Source organism: Falco naumanni, chromosome 8 (genome assembly GCF_017639655.2).
Source record: "Falco naumanni isolate bFalNau1 chromosome 8, bFalNau1.pat, whole genome shotgun sequence".
Taxonomy (NCBI): Eukaryota; Metazoa; Chordata; class Aves; order Falconiformes; family Falconidae; genus Falco; species Falco naumanni.
In genome coordinates this window covers 34,708,073-34,732,948 of record NC_054061.1, presented here as the reverse complement: position 1 = coordinate 34,732,948, position 24,876 = coordinate 34,708,073, and the positions used below count along the sequence as shown (strand labels likewise).

The window sequence follows — 24,876 nt, the reverse complement described above, 5'->3', positions numbered from 1 at the left end:
GCACCCTCCAAGCACAGCGCTGACCTCTGGAAGGGGTTGTAGTATCCCACGTGCTGGGAGGTACCTAACTCCCAGCTCCAGCTGGTGGGGGGTAAGACAAAATCAAACAGTACTCCTCATTCCTCCCTCACCTCAAAGAGTCTCAAACCCCACGGTAAAACCAACCACCAACAGATCTCCGCTGACAACAGAACAAACAGTAGCGACCTTTACAGCCACCAAGTTAATGAAGCAACCGGAGGCAATCTTGGGTGGCAAAACTTTATCGCCTTGTTGTCTTTTGCTATGTGCAGGGGAGAATCTACGGGAAAGGAATCAGCAATGATGACTCCAAATGCTATTGCCCTTCCTCTGCCTTTGCACTGTCGTCTTTCAAACAGGGATGACAGGGGCCCTAGCGCCTGGAGGGGGGACCCTGACTGCTGGCCCCCAGGGCAGCTGTGCCAGGGGTCAGCCACATCGGCTCGGTGGCAACTGCAGCAGCAAAATTCCCATAATACTTAAAGAGCCAATTCATTTGGACAGACTGCTGTGTTGACTTGACCGTGTGCACAGAAATGTAGGGACTACTCAGACAGTGGCTTAAAATGAGGTTCATTCTTAGTCTGATCACGGTGTGCATTTTTTTGGTGCCATCTTACATTTTAACTGATATGCTTTTCAAATAGAGAATTCTGCCCATTAGTCTACGGCTCTTCTCTAATCTTTAGTTTAAAAATATCCCCCTGAGTTTAAAAAGAACAAAACCAATAGAGTTCTACGGCAAAGTAATGCACTTCAATCATAATTACAGTAAGGAACATACAGAATTTATTAGACTGATGAGCTACATTTATTTTTTAAACCACACTATAAAATTCTATTGCAAGATTACCACTTTCTATTGTGTTTTGGATGATGGTCCAACAAGCCAGCAGAAAGATAATAATTTCCTACTAAATGTTACAAGAGTTTTCCAAAAAGACATTTCCTTTCTAAAAACCTCTGCTTTACATCACTCATGAGAGCTAAAACACAGAATATGCAACTGTGCTCAGTAAAGCTACATGACACACTGCCACATTCTCCTCCTGCCCAGTTTGCTTACATTGCAGTGAATGTTTCATTTCACTGCTACATTTGCAACTCACCACAGTTGGAAATCCTTTCTAAAACATAAAGCACTCTTATATTTCACTCCCACCTTTGAAAGACCCATCTGATTTTTCAGATTACTTTTAGCCATATCTTAGGGAAGAAAAAACATTTCTCTCTCTCTCTCTTTTTTTTTTTTTTTTTTTTTTTTTCCCCCCCTAGAATTTGTGTGCCCAGAGGGAAAGCTTTCTGGTTCATCTCTCTGAAAATATAGATTTTCTGAGATGTATCAACAGAATTTCTATTTATTGGCTCCTTTGCCAAATATTGCAGACATTAGGTAATAAATAAATAATATTAGCTATGGTAAAATGTAGATTGCAACAGCAAATACAATGGTGGCAGTAAAAGAAGGAAATGTGGATTCAGTGCATAACAGTAGAGTACAACATGTAGCAAGAAGTCCAGGAACTGTGGCAGACACGTTGCACCCTCTGAGGGAGGAGCGATACAGAAAGCCAAGTGTCACATTGCAGGTGCTGAAATCTTAATTCCATTGATTGCTCCACACTCACAAACCGAGAGGCCACATTTCCATGCCACAGGTGACCCTTTTTTTGCCATGAGAGAAGAGATTTTGGCAGCCTGTGAATCATCTAGATTTCAGGAAAGTAGGGATGTGATGCTAGCAGGAATTGACATGGTTGTTAGTGTGAAACTAGCATTTTAAAATGTCAAAAGAACCTGCCATTTTCTTTCTCTGCATTTTTATCATAGTGGCTCCTGAGGCAGTGGAAAAGTTACACTAATGACTGGATCATTTCAAGTTACATGCAGGAAGGAGGCACAACTTCTGTGAGAGGTGAGGACTTGAATGAAAGCAAGTGCTTGGAGGACAAGTATAAACTCTAATCTCATCCTATATCAGCAAAGAATCTATCTAAGAGTCCCTGTTTAGTGAAATCTTTATAGGTTATTCAAAAAACACCTGCCTTCAAACAGCTGGAGGCTTACAATGGTGGGATGAGGAATATCCCTTCATTTCTCCTGAACCATTTACCCTGTGAGTAGACAGAGACAAGCAGTGTGCTCCCTGGTAATTAATGACCCTCAATGGCTAACCCAGACCCCCAAATAAATAAAAATCTTGGAACTGACAAGTGGACATGTGATACATTCCTCCAGTCTGACTCAGACAGCAAGACTCCAGTGGAATTAAGGCTATCAGTGGGATATGAGCTGTATAGATTAATGGTTTGGTTGATACTGCACAGGGAGAAAAGAAGCCAGGTTAAGATAAAAATAAGATATATAGTTAGTGGTACCCTACCTCCACAGTTCGTGCTCTCATCAATGCTGGAGGCTGGCAGGATCACTAAACAAAGAGAAGATGATTGGAGAAAGTTGTCATTTTGCCATCACTTCTTCAAGTAATTAACCCCCCTGTGCTCCAGACACGAGAAGGTGCTCACATGTCTTGCAGCAAGCTGAGAGCCTCTCTAAATTGAATGATAAACTCAGAGTGTGAAACACATGCAACAAAACCTCTCTGAAGACCTGACAATTCCAGTACTGTTACCTGATCGCTCTGTAGCTTCTTCAGTTTAGGGGCAAAAAGATAGCTGAGAAAACCATGAAAAATAAGAACACCATTGCCTAGAGATCTCGGAGTTTTAAGTCAGAGCACTGTAATCCAGAAAGGAAAACGTGGAAAGGGGTTATTCAGTCTAGACCTATATCAGATATTTGCCTGAGAGATTCAGTTTCCACAAAACACAGGGTGGAAGATGTTGATGATCATCTGCCCATCAACAGTGTCACTCTGTTAGGCCCTAGATTAATCTCCCCACTTCACATGCAAATTGTCTTCATCTGCTTCACCTTATTTCTTTGCTCTTTTGGGATGCTTCTTTTGATATCTGAACTCAAGGGTCTTCTGTTACCTGTATCCATACTCAGAACATAGATAATCTTTATAACCCAGCCTGAGATGAACTATCCAAGGTAAAAGCTTCATTTCAGGTGAAGCAATACTAATTATTTACTACAGTTCTGAGTAATTGTATTTTAAAGAAATTCTAAACTACCTTAAAGGAATGTCATTAGGCTGTGCCTGCCACAAGGGGCACAAATGTTTGTTTGTTTGCTTGTTTTTCTAGAAGCACCCAAATACAATCTATAGTAGAGAAAATCTCAGCCTGGCTTGACAGTCTGGGCACAAGCTGCTCTCCTGATCGGCCCGACCCACCCTCTCCCTCCCCAATGACACTGTACATACCGGGAATTTCATTATACAGGCAATCTTGGTACTGTGTGCTGTTTCCAATGCACTGAGAAGGGTCTGGGTTGTGTATCTCACAGTAACGACTGCGGTACTGGATACCTTCTTCATTACACAAGCTCCACTCTGACCACTCTGACCAGCCACCTGAAATCCAAGATCAGGAAAACACACAGACAACGTCACCAAGAAGGAAAAGGATCCCTTGTAGATACCAAAATTCTCCCATACTGAAGAATGTCTGGATTCTGGCCTGGGCCTCTCTCAAACATCTAACCCAGGTCCTTTAGTGGATTTAATTTTCCTAATACAAATAACAGTGCAAATTTCACACCCTACTTGTCAGGTTGTAGTTTTCTTAGCAGGGACTGAACCAACCCTTGGTGGAGCACTGTGCAGAACAGAGCTGTCTTAAAAGCTCCTGTATCTGCTCTCTGGTTAAAGACATACAAGGAGCTGGATGGGGCAGTGCTGCACCAGGACCTCCAAGTTTTGAGATGGTCTCCCAGGGATAGCTCAAGCAGCCAGCACAAGTTACAACAGTTTTGCTGAGGTTCCTAAGGGAAGGAATCAGCCTGCACTAGATCAGAAATACACAGAGGTGTTCAAAACCAGCACAGATGTAAACCCTGTCCTCTGTGTTGTAGCACATGCTCATCTGCCTGTCTGTGCAAGAAAAAGGACAGATTGTCCCTTCAACAGCTGTACAGATTGATGCTTTGTGACTCCTGGTTTTTATCTTGTAAGCTTCCACATTGAAACACAGAGCTCCTGCTTTTTCAATTACTTTAACTGGATCAGCCATTAACAAGATTTTGCCTGTCCAGGACCACAATGCCAGAGCATGGCCTAGTGAACAGGTAGAGAGAAAGGTGATGCACTGCAGTTGAACACTGGGACATCCCCTTCTTCCCTGGCTCAACAGACATTTACTGAATGGACAGAAAAGCTTCTAACTGGTGGTGTTCCTGATTTATTTTTTACACATTTTGCAGATGTGCCTTGCTCCCACCACCACTCAAGCCAACTGGAGCAGGGATGAGAAGTGGCTACCTTCACATGGGTGGGTGTTGCAAAGGGCTTCCTCGGTGTGCAGACCGATGCAGATATCCTCTCCGCTAGACGGAGCTGGATTGGTGCAAGTCCGCGTGCGCTGATAGTGTCCTCCTCCACAGGTTGCTGAGCAGTGAGACCAAGGAGTCCAGCAAGACCACGAGCCTTTCACTGAAGGACATTGAAAAGCAAGAAGAGAGGTAGATGCCTTTGGTTACTCCTCTCACTGTGATAAAACTGGAGACCCCCAGTATCTCACCTTCCAGATCCACCCTGCCCAGACTAGCTAGCAGTTTCTTGCACCCCAGGACATTTGGGCCTGACAACAAGAACTTCATATCAAGAGAGGGTATGAATGTGCTGCACTCCATGGATGCAGAATGAAGTCTATGTACAAAAAGACTCTGCAGCATAAAGTGCCGAAGTAGAAACTATTTTTCAGGGTAGTCACTGAAATCTGATCTCTTCTGTTCTATTCTATTCTATTTTTTATTCTATTCCACACTTTTTATAAAAGAGCATTGTTTTTATTATTATATTGCCTCCTGATGCTTCACCTGCAGCAACAGCAGATTTACTCGGGGGGAAAAAGTGCTGTACAACCTAAGCAGAGCTTGTGTGGCCTCTTTCTGTGGGGGCCCCGAGTCCTTAAGTTCCAACCTTCAGGAAACAGGAAACTCAGAGGCTTTATTTATTATCCCTGCTTCTTTTGTGGGGGGTTGGGTGAGACAACCTTTAAAGGTCCCTTCCAACCCAAACCATTCTATGATTCTATGATCTGAGCTCAGCCCCATAACAGGTTAATAACAAAACTAGAGAGGGAATTAAGGTCCCTGATTCCCCAGCCCCCCAACCCCTTGTCAGGCTTCTAGACTGCCTGATTGCAGGTCCACATGCCATTAATTCAGAAGATAATAACCTGATGATTTAGTGCAAGATAAACCCAGGATTTGTGTATACACATTGAGTGAGGCAGGGGAGGAGGGAGACACAGAGAAATAGTAATCATGCACTCAGAACAGATTGTAAAACATCATAGTGTCCAAAGGGAGAAAACAGCACAGAAGAAGGGCACAGACATTAGTGAAAAGCCACTGAGAGCTTCCAAAATAGTACTAATAGCTGTCTTTATAGTGTTCGAGTTATTTTCTTTTTATAGGCCATAGAGTGCAATATTTGACACTCCTGCTACACTTTTGCTGCACATTCTGATCATATCTGCATTGGAATTTTATCTTTGTATTGAATTTTAGAATCATAATACTACCATTATAACATAGCATTTTCAAGTGTAGGCCACAAACTATATTGCCAGAGGTAGATAATTGCTAGAACTGCAAGAGGCAAGGTTATTTGTGTAAGATCATTTAAATTTAGTTCAGATAGTTATTACAGAGCAAAGAGATGGGTAAGTAAGAGAGAATACAGTAGTCAATGGTCTATTATTACTATTCTGGACCAGGAGTGCAACATAAACATGAGGACAAACTCGAAAACCAGGAAACCAGGCAAGAATACTCCCTGCTGGCTGTGCAGGAAATGGTAACTGATGTCAAGAGTAGATGCCCATCGCAAGAACAATACGTAAGCAGGAGAGGGGGAAGAAACAAGTGTTCACAAGAAGAACCGCCACATCAAGCATCTCTATACAGTCTTAAGCCACATTTATAAAGTCTGTCTCCTCATCAAGGAGCAGAAGCACCGTGATGCCCTCCACTGGATGGAGCATCAAACCTTGAAGCAAACAGTTGCTAGACAACCCACGATATTATTTCCTCTAGAGGACGTGGCTGTGTTACCCTCTGAGCGGAGGTGAAACTTAAGTCATAGCACTAAAGAACACATTACAGTACCTTTCAAAAAAATTACAGAAAAATCCCCAAATTAATAAAAAAAAAGCAACTTGATAATACCAATGATTTTTTGGGGGTTGGTTTTGTTTTGTTTGTGGGGTTTTTTTGTTGTTTGTTTTGTTTTGTTTTGTGGCTCTACCATTAAGATGGGGAAAAACACCTCCGAATTCCATGCAGGAAGATGATCATGGTTACCTGGGCACGGATGTGGATTGCAGTCTTGGTACTCCATCGCTGACCCCACGCAGGGCAAGCCACCGTTTTTAGGTTCAGGGTTTGTGCATGTTCTCTTCCTGATCCTAAAGCCCAACTCACAGTCCCTGGAACAGGAAGACCAGGCCCCCCAAAAGGACCAGCCCCCATTGATAATTCGTGCAGAGGTCTTACCAGTCTTGAGGAGGTCATCAACAAGAGCTTCAAGGAAAACAGACAAGACACCATGAGATCACAAATTAATCCGTTGTTGGGATTTTTAAAAGGGCTTCAGCCCATGAATAAAATCAGGGTTTATGTGCCCTGGGGAAGAGTTTCTACTGAAAGCCCCTAGCAAGAGTTCTGTTCCACAGGGTTACAGCTAAGCTAGATGCAAAAAGAAATCTGTACACACACAAACTGAGTCTACTGATAACCTTGATAAATGATCTTACTGGGCAGCCAATTGTGGCAGTCAAGGCTGCGTCCTCAGTACATGCCTGACATCACGGCAGTACTGAAGGGAATAACCCCAGAGGCAGTGCACAAGGGGACTCCCAGAGAGAGGAGCTCCTGTAGCACGTCCTGTCCTGTAAAATGGTTCTTCTTTTCTTCTCTACACCCTTATTCCTTGCCTGTTCTCTTTGAGACAGCCTGACAGTAGCGAGACCAGATCTATACACTGCCATAAGCAGAGAGCTCACAACCCTATTGATCTCTAAGTCACAGGGCTCTCTCCATCCCTGCCATTCTGCAGTGACACTAGTTGTATATGCCGAGACTTATGCGGACACAATCAGGCTCTTGTTATTCTGAGAGGATTTCCCTTCCACCACCAAATCTAGACTCAGCCTATAGCTCCCCCAGAGCTGGCAAGACGTACAGTCAGTATCACACACTGCTGAGCCATCGTTGGGGCAGAATCGACTCTCCGTTTTCTTCCTCCCAAACTGCAGCTCATGGGGATCAGACAGCTGGGCACGACACGTGTAGCGGAAGCGCTGCTCCTGGCGGGCACCGTTCTGGGTGATGTTGACAGGCATCCAAGGGGTCCAGGGTGTGTTCCTGCGCACCTCTGGGCAGCTCTCTGGGTTGCAGGTCTTATATTCCTGCCAAGAAGGAAAACCGCTCTCTCCTTACTCATTAAGCAGCAGCAGCCTAACTGAAAGAGATTTATTTACACTCCAGAAAACAAGGGGGTACCCTATGGGTCTAAAGCAATCTCCATCCACCTTATCTGACCTCACAGACACAAGTCAGTGCCGGATACAACACAAAATGTGGTGACTCGAGGCAGTGGTGGTGCGTAGCATCAGGTGGATCTCAAGGGTGAACTATGTTTGTTATTTTTATGTCTCACTCAGGTTTGTGTTTCTTCGCTGACTCAAAGTCCTATTGGGATTTGAAAGCTTGGTACATTATAGACAGAATAATAATTCAGGCAACAGATAACAATAACAGCATAAAAGTTTTTTGCTGTGACCCTGAGATGCTGCTCTCAGGTCAGCCTAGAGGAGCCCCATGAGGACAAAATGTCAGTAAGGTTTATTCCTCAAAAAGTTTATTGTTTTATTTTTAAGATGGGTTTAGATTATCTCTTTTTACAGCAACTTTTGGTTGGTTGGCTTTTTGAACTCTCTAGTGAGGGCTGTAAACCATTTGCCATCTTCAGTGTAGAGCATCCATTGAGTACAGACAAAATTCTGGCTGAGTAGGGATGGGGTGATTTGGGGTCTTTACAGTTCTCACCACCAGTGGGAGGAATTCCAGCGACCAACATTGCGTTCTCTAGCAGGGGCAAAGAAATGTAAATGCTTCAGGACTTCATGATTCTAGAGCAAATGCCAAACAGCTTGTGAACAGATGGGAGGTTCCAGATCAAATCTGCTTACAATGAAAGAAAACTCTCCACAAAACTAATTAAAACAGCTGCATGAAACAGCTGCCAGAAGAGGAAAGGGAAAATAAAGAGGGAAAATGGGTAGCCGTTGCCTCACTGATGGGTTAACTAGGTGTTTGACCTGTTGTTTACTCAAGTATGACAGTGAGACTCATTTTTGACACGTGTAGGACCTCTTTGACTCAATAGGATCATCCTTGGGAGTGGGACAGAAAAAAAACCAACACCAAACCATAGTGCTTTCACAGAAAGGACCTGATATCCAAGCCTACAGTGGCCTAAGGAAGTCCTCCGTACAGCAGTCTGTCCCTGCCTGTACACACGCACACTCCCACCCGAACCCTGCCTTAGGGAATCAGCCATCTCTCTGCTTCCCAGTTCCTTTCAGCATCCTCTCCAGCAAAAGCTGAGGATAGCATTTTCTTCTAGCTTGACAAATAAAACCAAGATGGAGAGAGGAGTTAAATACCAAGTTCCTAGATGCTAGATGTGAATCGCTGCCCCTTATGCAATGTCAATAAACAATACATACCACAGCACAGCCTGGACATGTATTTCCATTTTCACAGGACCTCTGCCTTGAATGAATCCCTCCACCACAATTCACGCTACATTTATTCCAAGGACCCCATGAAGACCAAAAAATCGGTAACGGACATGGACTGTTCTCATTACAGAATCTGAAAGAAGAAAGTGCATTGCTCAAAAAACATCCATGTCAGCACATCTGAGGGACAAAATGGTGATGGACAGAAGACTGCACGCACGGTGCACGTGGGTGCAATTCATGCATGCACAGGTCAGCAGAAGGCTGACACAGCAGTTAGATTAGCAATATTACTGCTCCCAGCAGAGAACTGTACCCTTTGTACAGAACGGAGAGTGAATAACCTGGCTGAGACAGTTGGAGTAAATGGTCAAGACTGTGTTTTTGAAAGTGCTCTAATCTCAAAACTTTTAGGTACTGAATTCACAAAAGAGCTCATAAGCTGAAGCCCATGAGACAGAAAGAGGGGGAGTGGATAGTAAACATTCTCAGTGGGACGACGACTCAACAGTGATCTGTCACTAACAGCAGCTTCACATTGACAATCTTCTTTTCGCATGGTCTGGCCCTTGTTGCTGCTTGGACCCTAAGAAGCCAGTGTTTGCAACTGGAGCTGAACTAGATGCTATACGCATCTAAAAGCAGGCCCTAAATTAATGCTATGTCATGTTCAAGGTAACTTTAATTTTGTTCAGCTTTTTAATCAATATTGTTCTCAAACTGAATCACACAGGACTGCAATTGACTCGGATGCAGTCTTTAAAACCCAAAAAGGACCATTGTGAATGGCCACAAATCAAACCAAACATTAAAATGTCCCTAATCAAAAAAGTTAAATGAATTGCCCTTTGTATTCTGAGAAAAGCAGAGAGATCTGTCTTAAGTGACCACTCAAGGGACAAGCAACAGCCTACTTCCAAGCAAAGGTGGCCTTTAATGAAATGTCAAATCTGGAAACCAAATGGGGATGCCTTGAAGCATATGTTTGATGAGGGGCCGGGCTTGAAGAAGCATAATAGTGCAGATAGCTCTGTAGGTTCAAAAAGTACTGTCTTTTAGTTATTTTGCATGAAATTTGCTCAGTTTAGAGGGGAAAAAAAAAATGTTTTTCTGATGCCATGCCCTGCAAAAACTCAACCTTGAATCTGTGAGTTAAGCTATATTTTGTCTTGAACTTCTTTTGGTGCATCAGCACAATTAGTAGAGAATGATGCAATTAGCAATGAAAGCTGCACATACACAACTGTGTCCTCAGAGATGGATCAGAACAATGTAACTGTATCTACAAACTCCACACTGCTAACAGCAGGCACAGCTTCTCTTTTCCTTGAGGAAGCCAGCCCTCTGTTTGGGGAGCAGGAATACTTGTGAAGGCCTGAAAGGTCCTGCCTGAGAGTGAAGGCAGCTCCGAAGTCTCTGATGTTCACAGGCTCATGGAAAGAGAGTGGCCACACGTGTGAGCAACCTCATCCCTCCCAGGCTCTGGAATTCCTTCCACCTTGCTCATTCAGCCAAACAGCCTTAATTTGCATTCACATAAGAACCACCATTTCCAACTGCCAACGTTATAACCACAGAGGTGAACACGTGGCATTGTAGGCAACTCTTACCTTTCTTCCCTGCTCTGTCCGACGCAGACCCTGCCCCCATACCGTGGAGCAGGATTGCTGCAGGATCGCTGGCGGACCTGAAAGCCTATCCCACAGGAGGTGCTGCACGGGGCCCAGGAAGACCAGGGTGTCCAAGCGCCATTTCTAACAAAGAAGGTGAGAGAGACAACAGAGGATGGGGGTGACCTTATGGTCTGCCCACATCGTGCCATGCTTAATAACAAAACACATAAGGTACTGATGGGGGAATCATGGAACACATTGGAGAAGAGATTATTTGTTTCAAACAAACTTTCTATTGGTGGAGATTTAGAAAAGGGAGCTTCAAAAAGTGCTTAGCATTGGCCTAACTTTCCTCCCATTAAAGTCTTTAAGAATTGGAAAGGAAGGGAATGAAGCCAATGCTGATGATTTTGAAAATGACTCTTAGAATTTGCTGGGCAATAGTGTGGTTGCTGTAACTCTCACTGACTATTCCCCCATCATCTCCCCCGGTCTCATAACCCCTTTTTTCTGAGCCATGGTTGATCCCAAAAATATCTCCTGGACTCCTATGCACAGAGTGCAGGTTTTGAGGCTCACGAATGCCTGTTGTGCCAAAGGATGTAAAAAACTCTACCCTCAGCTAATTCAGTAGGTACTGATGCTTTAAATCTCTAACAGCAATACTACTGCCAGCTCCCACGGGTTTATCACAACCCTCATAATATTTGATGTTTTCCTAAAGCTTTCAGCATTGAATTGTATTAAGTGTAAAGCTCAAATTTCATTAAAAGTAAGAATAATTGCTTCTAGCTTTCATGGCCGCCTGCAAATGCCACTGTAGTGTGACCTTAAATCCGTCGAAATCAGAGGCAATTGAGAGCTCAGAAGCAGGATCGAGTCTCATGGTTTAATGAGTGATCACATCTCTGCTGAGCAGTGGTAGCTTAGCCTGAAGCAAATGTGATGTAAAGCCCCCTTAGTTCACACCTCAGCGACAGAGGTGTCAGCAAATGTTCTGTGCCTTGCTCCTGCGACAGGCTGAGCACGTGCAGGCAGCCGGCTCCTGTGACGCTGCTGCCATGCAGGGACTCAACCGTGTGCTTACACAGAAGCTAGCATTTTCATCTTTAAAATCTTGCATTTATTAAAGCTCACCTTCCTCTGATTTGGCAGTACTACTGAACCTTGGAGCAGGAGAGGAGGAACTGTATCTCATCTCTTCTGTGATGCAGGTCTCATTTCATATGGAGCCAGTAGCAATGCTCTATCTTACAGAACTGCCTAATCTTGACACTTCACTACCTTAAGCCAAAAAAAATCTCATTTGTTTTGGGTTTTTTTTTTCTAAAAAAGAAAAAGCTTTCTAAAACGTCTAGTCAAAAAACAACTCAGGTGCTCTCTGGTTCTTGAGAGCTAAGCTTGAAAACAGATGTTAATTTTCAAAGCATTTACTGAACTAATAATGTTGCTGGCAAGAAGTATTTTCTGGCACAGCACCAATCAGGGCAAAGCATGAAAGGTAAAACCCACACTGCCCTTCACACTTTTTGTATTTGTTATCAACTCTTGCCTGTTCTTGGCAGCTTTATTTCAGAACCCTGTTAGTCGTTTCTCCCTGCCTTCTCTTGTTCTCTCATCCCTCGCCCTCCTTCTTTTCCTCTCTCCCACCCCAAACAAGGTCAAAGACCAAGAAACTCACTTATATAAAAATCCTACTATTCCATCTTATTCTGCCATGTTTTAAGCCACCTACTACCTCCCCACTCCTTAACCCGAAGGAAGAAGTATATGTAAAATCACAAAACCAAAAGAAAACAATCAAACAGGAGAGGAGGTTGCTGTTATTGCAGCAAAAAAAGGGGAAAGTAATTTCTACTAAAAATTCCCCCCAAACCCAACAATTCTCAGCATCTATTCATGTTTCAGGATTTTTACAGAAATAGACACCTTCCATTTTCAGATTTCAAGCTTTCTAATAGAACTCATCTTTAAGCATCCTGCTCCCTCTTTGCAAAAAGAAATCTCAGTGCCATATGATGTCAATTAAAGGAAATTTGAGGGCTGAGGCCGATGTGGGATGACCAGATGTCCCTATTTTTCAAACCATGCTGCTTTCTTATGTCTTAAGATTGAATAATCTTTTTTTCATCCCCTTCTTAGAAGCTGTTCCTGCCTCTTTTGCCATCAAAGCAGTGCTGAGAAACTCATCCCACTGGCATGCTTTCCATTTGCTGCTGCCATTAAAAGCCTGCCTGGGGAAGGCTCTGCTCAGTCCATGGTGGCAGCCCAGGGGCAGGGGTGACAGCATGCCTTTTGGGCAACACAGCCCACAACTGGAAGGAGAGATGCCAGTTAAAACATGAGTATTGCTGAAGTTTTGGTGCCAAGACCAGCACTGATCTCCAGGGATGAGTCAAGAGACAGCTGTCCTTAATGGAACGAATGTTTATGGAGAAGATAAAGTAGATAAAAACTGTATTCCCAGTATTTACGAAAATATTGGCTGGCCCCACCCTGGTTAAGTAGTGCTTACGCTATTCCATCTCCATGACATGATGTAGTCTGAGGGTGGTGGAGTAACATGGACGCAAACACCGTGGCTATGTTTGGGCACCTGACCAGAAGACATTTAGCTTCCATACTGCTCAGGCATGAGCTTCAGGCTTCCCTGAAAAGGCAGCACTTTGACACAAGCTGAGCTACATGCATTATTTAAGTCCTGTCCCCAGCAGGCAGGCCTCTTAAGCTCTATGCTACTTGCTGCCAGATGATGATGTGTGCTTTAACCTAGCCAGCATGCTGCAGACGGTTCACAGACTTGCAGAACAAGGCAAACAAGCCTTGCTCAGAGGTTGGCTAGACCGTGTCTTCACAAGCTTTGCTCTGAAGGAGCTCTGCTTGCTTTTGGCCATGCAACTTTGGAATCCAAACTCTAAAAAAATGATGAGCATATTGGATTACTTTTTTTTGGCTTATTGCTGTTCACTTGGCTAACACCTACCTCTGCTTTACCTCCTCCTGATGGGTCACTACTCACTGTACAGTTGGGGGAAACCAAGGCACAGTGTAGGGAAGGTTAATGTGTACACTGATTTGGGGTGCTGGTTTTCCAAGAGCCCTGGCTGAAGGCCCTTCTATCAGAGCCTTTGGGCTGCTTGATTTTTCACTGATTTCAAGCTGGACCTCACACATACTTCAGTTTGGCTGGGATACAACATGGTCACAGAAACACAAGGAGTTAAGCTGTGGATGGGCACAACTCTTGTTCCCTTTCTAAAAAGCACAAAGATGCTGAGGTACCTTGAGCAATTTGCAACCTCAATCCTGGCCCCTTCACAGCTGCGACCTCCGCAGCGAGGACGAGGGCTGTCACATGAACGTGACCTACACATACAGGAGCCTGTGCTGTCCCCATCCGAATGCTCACACAGTTGCCATGGGGACCAAGGTCCCAATCTTCCATTTGTTGTCAGGTTTTTCACCTAATTTTAAAAGAAAAAAAGGTCATTAATAGCAAGTTTACATTTCTGGAGACAGCCCCACAATAGAAATGCCAAACAAAGCTGCCGGCAGGATTAGGATGCAGTTTAGACGGGAGCTGCCTGTACTTGCGAGCAGGATTCAAAACAGAGGGTTGTTTTCAGACAATGCCGCATCAATATTTACCCTCCAAATTCCACCCCGCATACTTAACGTGTATGCACAGGCGCCCGAGCCAACCCAGCCAGCACCACACCAGCAAGCATCCATCTGCCACGCCACACAACCACTGCACTCCCTCGTCCCACGTTGCACAGCTTCAGCCTTTCAAGCAACACAACGACCAGTGCTGATTGCCCCCACTCCATTATACCCCTCCCTCTGCAGTGCTTGGGACTGCTCCTGCAGAATATTTTCCAAGCTAGCGTTCGTATAACCATAGTGACCAGCTGAGACCTGAGCCTTGCTGAGTTTGTCCCTGCCCAAACACGCAGTAAGAACTGGCTCCCCTTCTAAGCAGAGCCATAGCCTAAATGGCGAAGGGGGGTGAAGAGTAGGAAGTGAAGGGGATGGTGGTGACTAGAATTAATGCTGAGGATCACATAGTGGGCTAAAGAGCAAGAATTCCTCTCGAGGCAATTTACAGACCAGACCACGCTGCCGCCTGTTTCCTCTGCCCTTTGCTTCATGCCTGTGCAACCCCGAACAGGCTGGGGCTTGAGCCTCCTGTGCATTGTAATGAAGAAGTAAAAATACGATAGTCGTGGCTGACCAAAAGCATGAGACACTATTTCAGCCTAGGCCTGGTGAAGACCTTCCAGGAGACAGGGTGTCAGAGCTTGCTCCCCTGTGCCTTGTTTTAACCAGTGCTGCTGGGTGAGCCTGTGCCAAGGGCTGGGGGAGCAGCTGCTGGGACCATCGCCACCAAGGCTGACTTGAGAAGATGAGCACTGGCAGCTCCTCCCAGGATTGCTCCCAGGCCACTGCTGCCTTCTTGTGCCCGACTCCACCACTACTGTAAAAACCAGCAACGCTGGGACCACGTCTGGAAAGCTACCCTGAGCACCCCTGCTCTGGCTTCCCCTCTGCTCCTGACTTCAGAAACACAAAGCAGAAAGACATCCACACTGGCCCTGCCTTGGTACAGCTGTTTCCTTGCTCCAGCGCAGCCCCATGATGCACTCTCCGCTGGTGGCTCCCTCCATCCTCATGTCCCAAAGCGCAGAGCCTCAGGGCCTCGCAGGTGGGATGTCACAAATGGTGGCTTCAAACAAATTGCTTATCCCCATTGGCATCACCCATGGGGTGGTGGGATGCTCAGCAGCTTCGGTAAAACTGCTGGCAAAGGCAACACTGGACTGGCCTTGGTGTTTTACACCAGGAAGGGTGAAGAAAGGAAGAGGCTCCGGCTCTGTTGAAGAGCCCCAGCCCCAAATCTGTGCCATGCTTCACTGAGCTCTGAAATCAGCAGGATCAGTCCCCTGGGTCACCCCAGGGGGAAAGAATTTCTCCTGCTTTACAGACAAGGAAAGCGAGGCATGGAGAGTCTGCGAGCCTGCTTGGGAGCTACACAGGGAGCCAACCACAGCCACGGGAGATACGCTTTCAAACACTCATCCTCTGAAACACGCTGCTCTGTGCTTACCCTCCAACACTTTAAACTCACAATGCACCTCTGGTGGGCTGTCATCTTCCCATCTCACCCATCTACAGCAGCATCAAAAATACACAGCAGTAGCATGGAAGTAATTTAGATCTGCTACTGTGCTCATCAGGCTGCAGTTGGGGGGTTTCAGGCATCTGTTGTAAACCTTTGTTTGCAATAGATTATCATGTCGTCGTAAAGTTTTGCTCTGGGCTGCAGGTTACAAGGCAAGATGCCCAGAGAAGAGAACACTGGGTTTTGCTGTTGTTTTAAACATTGTTTAAAAATCAATACAGTTGGGTTGCTAAAAGTCGGGGGGAAAAAATATCAGAAGAACTACTTTGAGATATTTAATACTAGATTTCCTCCTGCTTTACAAAAGTCATAATCCAAGTACTGGATCATTTCTATTCATTTTTGAGCCAGAAAGCCTTGCTGATTCCAGCAGGGAGTTCTGTTCAGAAATAAATGGTATGATATGGCCCATGGCTTCAATTAAAAAAAAAAAAAAAAAAAAAAAAAGAGCTGACAAATAATTATTGGCTCATAAGTGATACTGGGAAGTAACCCAAAAATTAAACAAATAAGCATCCATAACCAAAATGCTGAGATTTATAAACACGTCACGTTGTGAGTGTAAGAAGTTTTTATACTTAAGAAATTACATATGGATTATTATTCCATCTTTAAATTCATAAATATACCTTCAAAAGAACAAACTTGGGAAGTGGGATAAAACCCCATATGAACTGATCTTTTTCAGGAATATCTTTACAAGGCAAATCCTTTGTAGCCAACACAGTGCCCATCAGACAGAGAGGATGTCTTCAAAAACTCACGTGATCAAATGTCCTTCTCTCACCTGATAATATTAGCAGTTCCAGAGTTTTCATATTTTATAAACTGCCATACTTCCACCAAAGGCATCACCTTTTCAGTTTTTCCCTGTAGCACCTAAAGGTTCCAGTGCAGGAACTAAAAATTCAGACTGACCATTCCTACCACTCGCTACCGGGATATTTTCAATGTTTATTCTGATATTACAGGTAAGACTAGCAGCATTCCTTGTTCTTTCGACTCATCTATTCTTCCTCTTAGGATTCAGATGTCAACTGCTTGTAACTTTGCCAAGCTCTGATTATTTCAGCTGGAAGTTTACATGTTGGCTGTTTGATAGAAGCCGAAACTTCTACAAAGCTTCAGTCAAACTATTTCAGCCGTTTCTAAAACCAAATCTAGGGGGAAAGAACTTTTATAAGTAGCAAACTTTTCCTTGAAAAAAGCTAGTTTTCAGAGCAAGGGACTGAACTTCATGCCCTTATAACACCTTTTTGCAATTTGCATGAAAAGCCATTCTAATCTGCCTAGGGTATAGAATCCCTGGGAGGTGAGGAGGAAAATTCCCACTTTTCAGAGCCTCATAGATTTTGATCCTGGCTCCTGAAGTCTTCTCTGTGCACTGGGCTTGCCTCAGTGTGGGCCAGAGCAGAATCATCCCAGCTACTGCAGTTCTGAGTGGCTGAGCCCACGTGAATTCAGAGCAGGGTACAACTCTGCTAGACAACCCAAAAAAGAAGTGGGGAGACTGGCACTGATTAGCAAGAAAATGGGGTAACATGGAGCAGATGACAGATGACTGAGATAGGGGTTTGCTGGACACACAGAGTGGGACTGGGATGAAAACCTGCGAGGAAGAGCATCATTGGCTTGGGATAGGTTGGACTGTACACTTTATTGGAAATACTCAATTCCTGACTTGCCAGCCTCCATCAACAGTAACTCCATGTGTTTGGATAATGGCATTTGTTAGGCAAATCTACCTTTCCTGCTGGTGGCTCATGTTGGCATCAGTAAGATATTACAAAGTATGATGTGGCTTTTTTTCAGTTTTCCTAAAACCAGAAAGTACCTCATTCCCATTTTCCAAGGCTAAGAAGCAGCAGCGTGCAATCACGTATTCAGGACTCCCTGATACGGCACATGCACATAGACAGGAACGAAGAGCAGCATGGCCAATTTGTGTCCTATCATTTCTTAATGTTAAAATGTTTGACATTGCAACCTTAGCAACAAACCTTTAGGCAGTTCTAGGTGTTCCCTGCTAATAACATGTATTAACCATTGCCCAATGTTAACACTATATGATCAGCCTTCTACCTAAGGTCCCTTAATACTGAAATTTGAGAGTGGGCATTTGTGGTATGATGTAGTGCTTTACAAAGATGTTCAGACTAGATCTGAGCAAGCTTGTTTGCACTAGAGCAGCAGTCAAGTTGTGTTAGTGTTGTGGTTGACTCACACAAATGCCTGGCCCCTGTAGGATATAATTCGGTAATACAACAGTTCTGGCTTTAAAAGTCGCTGCATGCCAGTCTCTCAGCTGTGCCAGGACATCTGTTTGTGGGCTAGGCTGGAGAACTCACTGAAATTATCTGGGTTAGGAAAAGTTTATTTGGGAGGGGTGCTTTTAATCTATGCCATGTCACACTTGACTGTGATCTCACATACAGCTGTACTAGCACAGCTGAGCGCCTGGTGCTTGGCCCAGAAAAGTAGGGTGAGAGAAGTCACTTCTTAAGACAGTAACTCATCCAACTAAACTCCCAGACAGCCTTTTTCAGGAGTGGAATTTGGCATTGGGTCACTGCATTCCCCTACCTTTCCCATGGTCATTTGCACTTGCTGTCCTAGACTCTTGCCCCTGTTGACTACGACCTTTACCCTGCATTGAACACAAGGAGATACACGGATATTGTTGTAGGTGCTTAACTGAGCCACCCGTTCCACGCCAGGGGTGAATTCATTCCAGCAAGGGGCAGTGGAGAAAGAAAAAGAAAGCAATTGCATGTAGATTTTAAACAGCTTAGCAGCCCGTCAATCAAAGAGCACAAGGCTGATGTATGCACCAGAATGAGAGCACCTACACGGAAAATAATCTACAATGGAAATGCTAAAACAAATGTAAAACTAGTGCTACAAGAACAGCCAAAGCTCCTGAATATTCTGTGCCGGGTTTTTATGACCTTGAAACAATGACCTGGAGCAGCCTGTTCCCTAGTGCACACCACAGCAGACATTCAAACTAGAGGATTAACACCTCACACACCTATCAACAGACACAGGCATTAAGCAGGACGAGATAGCAGCATGGGCAATCAAGAAGCACTGCATCCCAGTTCAACACAGGAGGGTTATAAGCACACAAGCCTCTGAATCCAGCAGTGAAAAACTTAAGCCTGCCAAGCTGAGGATGGATTGAAGTAATGACTAATATTTCCTGGGAAAATATCTGAGAAGTAAGGAAGATAAGGGGAATAAACATCCCAGCGTCTCCAGACAGAAGTAGCATATTGAAGATATAACCCATCCAGCCCTCTCATGCTATCTACATGCTAATAGACGTTAGATAATAACAATGGACATTAATGAGCATTTCTCCCCCCACAATTTATTTAACAAGACTGGTTTTCCTCCGCAGCCAACTTGCAGGTATGCTTCAAACAGCAGGAACTAAATTTGGCTAGTCGGCTTCTGCGGATCACAGCCAGGAACTGGATATTGCCATCAGAGGAGGGTGGGTGGGTCGGTTGGAAGGGAGCTGGAGAGGCAGTTCAAACTGATTCAACCAGAGACGCTTCTTTTTTTAACTGCTGCATCTGATGGAGACCAGGGCAAGGAAGGAAGACCACCTCCTTGTAATATCACATGGATTTGGTCTTTAGTCTGCTGAAGTGAGATTGGGACCCAACACTCTCACTATCTGTCTCTCGGTTACACTGCCCCCTTCACTTCTGTTCTCTAGTATGTACTGTATCTTTTGTCTCCTTCTGCAAACCGCTCATGCATGCCCTATTTCTCTGCTGCTCCCCAGATGCCTCTTACTGCCAACGCAACACTTCTTCACCTGTGTTGTCTCCTGGGGCCAGCTCAGGGATCCAAGAGCAAATTTAACTGAATGCTGTCCAAGGATGCTGCAGTCAGCTATTCTGATTTCTCCAACCTGCAGGGAAGCCAAGGAAATGGTGCAGACAGTGGAGGAGCTCAGGTTTCATCTGGGGCTTACATGGCTCTCAGCAGTAACCCAACAGCATAATCCAATCTTCTCCACTCGAGGCATGGGCGGGCATGAGGAGGACAGAATGCTTGCTTTGGGATCCCTCCTTTGGAGAGAATACATTTGGAGGTCTCTGTGTTCTAAACAAGAGGCTGTGACCAGGTATAAATGTCTGCCACTGGGTTCCCCGTGCTCTCCTAACAGCCAGTCCTCATCAGGATGCCACACACTCACTTTCACACATATGCACATGCTCACACACCAGTACATATAAAATATTTCTGCTCCTTCCACTTACTGGGCACTCAGTAATATTTTGAGTCCACAGGCTCATGTTGGAGCTGTCCTCAATGGTGGTGCATCGCTTCTGTTTGTTATCCCAGCCGCAATAGGGGTCTCTGGCTCCTAGGCATTCCCTGCATGTGCAAAGAGAAAAAGATTAAAGTTCTTTAATACTGTCTAGCTCTAAAGACACGTATTCAAGTACAGCGCTTGTATATGACAGCTGTCAACTGCACCGAGGCTCAGCAGAAGAAACAATTTCTTCTAAGCAGAGGTTTACCTGCTTGGAAGGGGAGAACAGCTGAATAGAAGGGTGATAGGACACAAAGCAAATATCACTCATAGGAGCTTGTAGATTAAAAATCAGTTCACTCCTCTCCAAGGCCTAGGGAAAGAAAATGACTTTACAAATTTTAGTCAAAGAACGCTTGTCATTGAGATATCTTTGTGCCCCCATGTAGTCACTCAGCAGGCCAAATCTCACACAAAGCAACCTCTGTGAGTATGTTTTCTGACACTGTGTCCATCCAAAGGGGTTAGACAAGCAGAATTAGCCAATGGACCAGTAATAAAGGCTTTCTATTAGTCTTGGCCTTTGCTGGAACAATGGTTTCATTTATAATCCCAACATCAAGATGTCAGTTTGGAAAAGTCACAGCAGAACATTATTTCTAAGCTTTTGGCTTTGAACACTGCTGTATTCATTTTCCTCCTGTATCCATATTTACAGGCTAAGTGTGTGTTCCCAACATGTGAGCTGCTAAAGAAAAAGAACTAGGGTCACTACTGCCACTAAACAGAGAAGGTCAGTCACAGAATTAGTCTGTACCAACAAAATTCAGCTGTATTGGTTGTTCCCATGACTTGCTTTCAAATTATTAATTTTCATTAAGAAAATATGACAGTACAAGCCACATCATACATGTATTAGTGAAAGACAAAGAAGAGAGGACTAAACATAAAAAGATGCACAACATTATTTTTTTATTCCACTGATCCATTCTCTTCTAGCAAACAAAAGGCTGATAGGATCTTTCCAAAAGTCCCAAATGATTTGAAAACTGCCTAATAGACAGCAGCAAGGGACCAAGGGGAAAAATTCAGTTCAAGAAGCTAAAGACGAGAGTAACAAAATGTATTCTAAGGGTAGGTATCAGTATGATAAATGAAACATAAAAAAAAAAAAAAAAAGAATTAAATGCAATGAGATGTGAACTGTTCCCTCACAAAAATCTTTGAAATCCTATTAGCCCGTAATCAGCCACAAATGAAAAAGCAAGTCCCTTAAGCACAGCTCAAAACATTCCTTCAGTCTGTACTGACTCCACAATGATTTGCCCCAAATCAGACCCCAGATTGTTTTGCTGTCTGGTACCCATTGCTTTACATACATATGTATATCTATCCACACACACATGTGTATATATTTATATCTCAATCATGAGTTTCTAGTTTCCTTCTACATGGCAGCTTCCTATATTTTCTCTACTAAAGATTTCACACACAGCATTGTAAGGAACATAACTTCCTCTTTCATGCTTTAGGAAGGTAGTTACAATGACTGTCTCTACTACATTTTTCTGTCAGCTGCTTCTGCACACCTAAGGAAAAGGCAAAGATGATTTTGTGCAAGCCTCGGGTAACAGAACATCAAATATTTACCTAGAAAAGACTTGAGATCCTCAGTCCAAGGACACAGAAGGGACATGTCCTGCTCTGCTCATTGATCTGGCACAGGACCCCCATCCTGCTGTTTTGGCAACCCACACTGCCCTCACCCATGAAGCGGGGCTGCCACCACGTCCAGAGCAGCCTTTGCCACCCAGCAGCCCCTCAGCAAGGGCAGCACCCAGTTAATTACGGAGCAGACACCAGGGCATCTTCCCACTGTCTCAGCAACTTGGCAATTCAGGGGGAAACTGGGCAGTTTCCAGAGAGAAGAATAAGAATAATAGAAGCAAGGTGGGGAGGAGAAAAAACAGGAAAAAAATCTTGCTTGTAGTTAGATAGCCTTTTGGTCAGGCTTTCAGACCTCAACACCATGTACACGCTATTGTTTCCAACTGCACGAAGCCATTTCATAGGCACCCAGCAAGCTGAGAGAGGTCATTGTAATTCATAACAGGGAAGGCTGTTGTGAGCATCACCCTGTTATGATACACATTTTCTCTGAATTTAATTTATAGGAAAACATGTGCTGCATAAATTCGGGAAATAATCTCCATATGTTCTGTGCTGCAGCCCTCAGCCACTCCACAGGCTGCAATATATCCCAGTTAGGCAGTGACCACTTTGCTGGCACTATCATAATGTATGTCATGTAGTTAATGTGCTGCTCTTGGCTGAGAGTGGCGAGCTACAGATCCCTAACGGTGCACTCAATGAATCACAGCCTGTGGTCCCCTGCCACTGCCACTGCCCCCCAGCTGACAGGCCATCAGAACCCAGCTGCAGAGCCGCCAGAAGGCCATGGTGCTGGGCCCCAGGAAAAGCCCGGCACGGTGCTTGTTGGCGGGGAGCTACGGCCATCCCACACTGCACCGTCCCTGTGCTCTGCATCCTGGGTGTAATGAATTCCTACCCAGCCCGGGCTTTGCTGGGTTGTCAAAACATGCAGTCTGTAATTTAACAACCATCAAAGCCTAGGACTTCTTCCTGTCTGACAGCAGGCCCTCAAAACCATTTGAAATCTAAACCCAAAATAGCTGTGCTGTCTGCCTCCCTTCAGGGTTTGAAGCCCAGTCATCTGCCTCAGTTCTGCTGAGAAACCCATCGTATCAGCTGACAGTGATACACTTAAGGGTGAGGAGGAATGTATTTACTTACTACAAAATTTGCTCTATTTTTTTCCTGTTGTAAGAGGAAAAGCATCACAATGTCCATTACTGCAAAAGAACAACATTTCTGGCAAATACTCTAAGTGAACACTTCAAAATCCAACCTAATTTATACCCTTATCTTTAGAACACTTATATATATCTCCCTATTGATGTCATTAAAAGATAAACCCACAAACACACCAAAAGACAAATATATATATATATATATATATGCATACACATACTCACAGATCAAAATGCTTCAGAAATATGCTGTCATTTTTAGTAGAACAAGCACCACGGTGTGGAAAATTTAAAGATATCACAGCATTTCCCTGTGCTCAGAACACAAAATGAATTGAAATGTTTACATGTAAATACCATTTTGTATTTTGACGCTGCTGAAAACTCTCACACAGGCTGCAAGACTCAAAGTCTTGCAGGGCAGTATGTAAATACCATGAAATAAGATACAAAGGAGTTTACATGCTATACGGAAATTTTGATGTCTCAAAGGCAATGGGACTTCTGCCACTGGCTCAGTGGGGCCAGATTTCATACCATACATACAGGGAACACCACACCCAGGTCTCCTCAGTGGCAGGCTGGGAATGCCTCAAGGAGCTAACAACACACTATTGTCTCCCACCATAATTCACACAGGTAGCGGGAACTCATTATCCCTGAAGACTTACCAAGCATAGCAGGTTAACACTGGCTACATTAATGCTAATGACTTAGTTAATGAAATCCCACAAAGTGAGATGCTTGTTGAAGTAAGATGGTGATGATACCACACGGTCCGTGTCCCCAGTTCCCCTCTGGCCATCTACTAACCACAGCTCATTCAGTGAGGACTCAGGAGAATACTTCTTGATGGATATCTAAGAGGTTGGATTTATTATGACAGGGCATTACTATCAATAGCAATACACTTTATTTCATTGCCTTGCAATAAATGTCTTATCTGAGGCATAAAGGCATACACTGAAAATGCTCAATTCAAAAACAATTCCATTTGTATCTCCTATTCAAGGTGTTTTTTTCTCCAGTTCCTTATTCTCACTTACCAAGGACATTTGCATGAAAATAAGATCTTACTCATAAGAGCTCACCTGCTGCCTGCTGTTTGGGGGCTGTAAGCCTCCCTGTTGTTGACTGTTGCAATCATTTCTACAGCAATGATCTGGGATAACACAAAGGATTAAGACTCTGTAAGTGGGGCACTATCCACAGCCTGCCGAAATCAACGGAAACTCTTACCTATTACTCAAAAGAGTTTTTACGGGGCCTTTGAAACCTGGCAGTGCTGAGTCTTCCCGAATAGCATGTCCTGTTAAAAGGTTTCTGTTTCCAAGATGCTGGTCCTGCTCAAGATCTCCTTTTCTGTAACAGCCTGAATGACATCTTTCAGAATCTTCATTAAAGCTTAGATGTCTGTAGTTCAAAAGTTTTTCATTCCCACTTTAATTCGCTCTGGGTCTAGATAACTTCCTCCTTCTTTTGGTCATTTTCCCCACAGAGTTAGAACTTTAGACTGTGTAATAAATGGATTAGCAAACCAACAGAACCAAACTGAAGAGATTAAGCTTCGGCAGACCAAAAAAAAAAAGAAAGAATTACTACAGCGTCTTCCCATTCTTACTACCAGACAGAAGACACACAAAAATGCCACTTTGTACCAAAAGCCACAGAACTCTCACCCAGAGCATTCAAACTGAAGGATTCTGCTCCTCTCATCTGCCAGGACATGCTTGTTCTCCCAGTTTTTCCTCCCTCTCTTCTCATTTACCTCTTTCTCAGCAAATAGGAATGGAACGACAGGACGTGATGATCTGCAGAGACCAGGCTCTAGACCCAAGGACTGAGAAGCTCCCTTCCCAAACTGTGTTTGCTCACAAAACCCTGCTACTGCGCCAGGAAAGGGTTATGTATTTTTTGGTTTGATTCTGATTAGTTTGGAACCTGCACTGAACATCATGTTGGCCAGGGAGATTCAATAACTGTCACAGACCCAGTCCCTTAAACCCCCATTGGCATCGCCAGGTAGTTCATTAGAGGCACAGAGACAGCAGCACTATCAGCTGGTGCAGTGCAAACA

At 44.2% G+C, this 24,876-nt stretch overlaps 1 protein-coding gene across 5 annotated transcripts in view; it reads right to left on the bottom strand.

The window, feature by feature from the left end:
• The window catches only part of SEMA5B (semaphorin 5B), a 281,842-nt gene that overhangs the window by 24,403 nt on the left and 232,563 nt on the right, over nt 1-24,876 (bottom strand). For 4 of the 5 annotated variants that reach the window (XM_040604204.1, XM_040604201.1, XM_040604202.1 and 1 more), the window contains 9 exons: nt 19,973-20,090; nt 13,796-13,977; nt 10,511-10,654; nt 8,886-9,033; nt 7,337-7,562; nt 6,457-6,675; nt 4,409-4,579; nt 3,353-3,502; nt 2,405-2,449 (listed from right to left, as the gene is read on the bottom strand). In XM_040604204.1, the coding sequence (XP_040460138.1) occupies nt 2,405-2,449; nt 3,353-3,502; nt 4,409-4,579; nt 6,457-6,675; nt 7,337-7,562; nt 8,886-9,033; nt 10,511-10,654; nt 13,796-13,977; nt 19,973-20,090 (1,403 nt within the window). Of the gene's footprint in view, nt 1-2,404; nt 2,450-3,352; nt 3,503-4,408; nt 5,955-6,456; nt 6,676-7,336; nt 7,563-8,885; nt 9,034-10,510; nt 10,655-13,795; nt 13,978-19,972; nt 20,091-24,876 lie in introns of those variants that run through there. The other variant, XM_040604205.1, reaches the window with a different exon arrangement.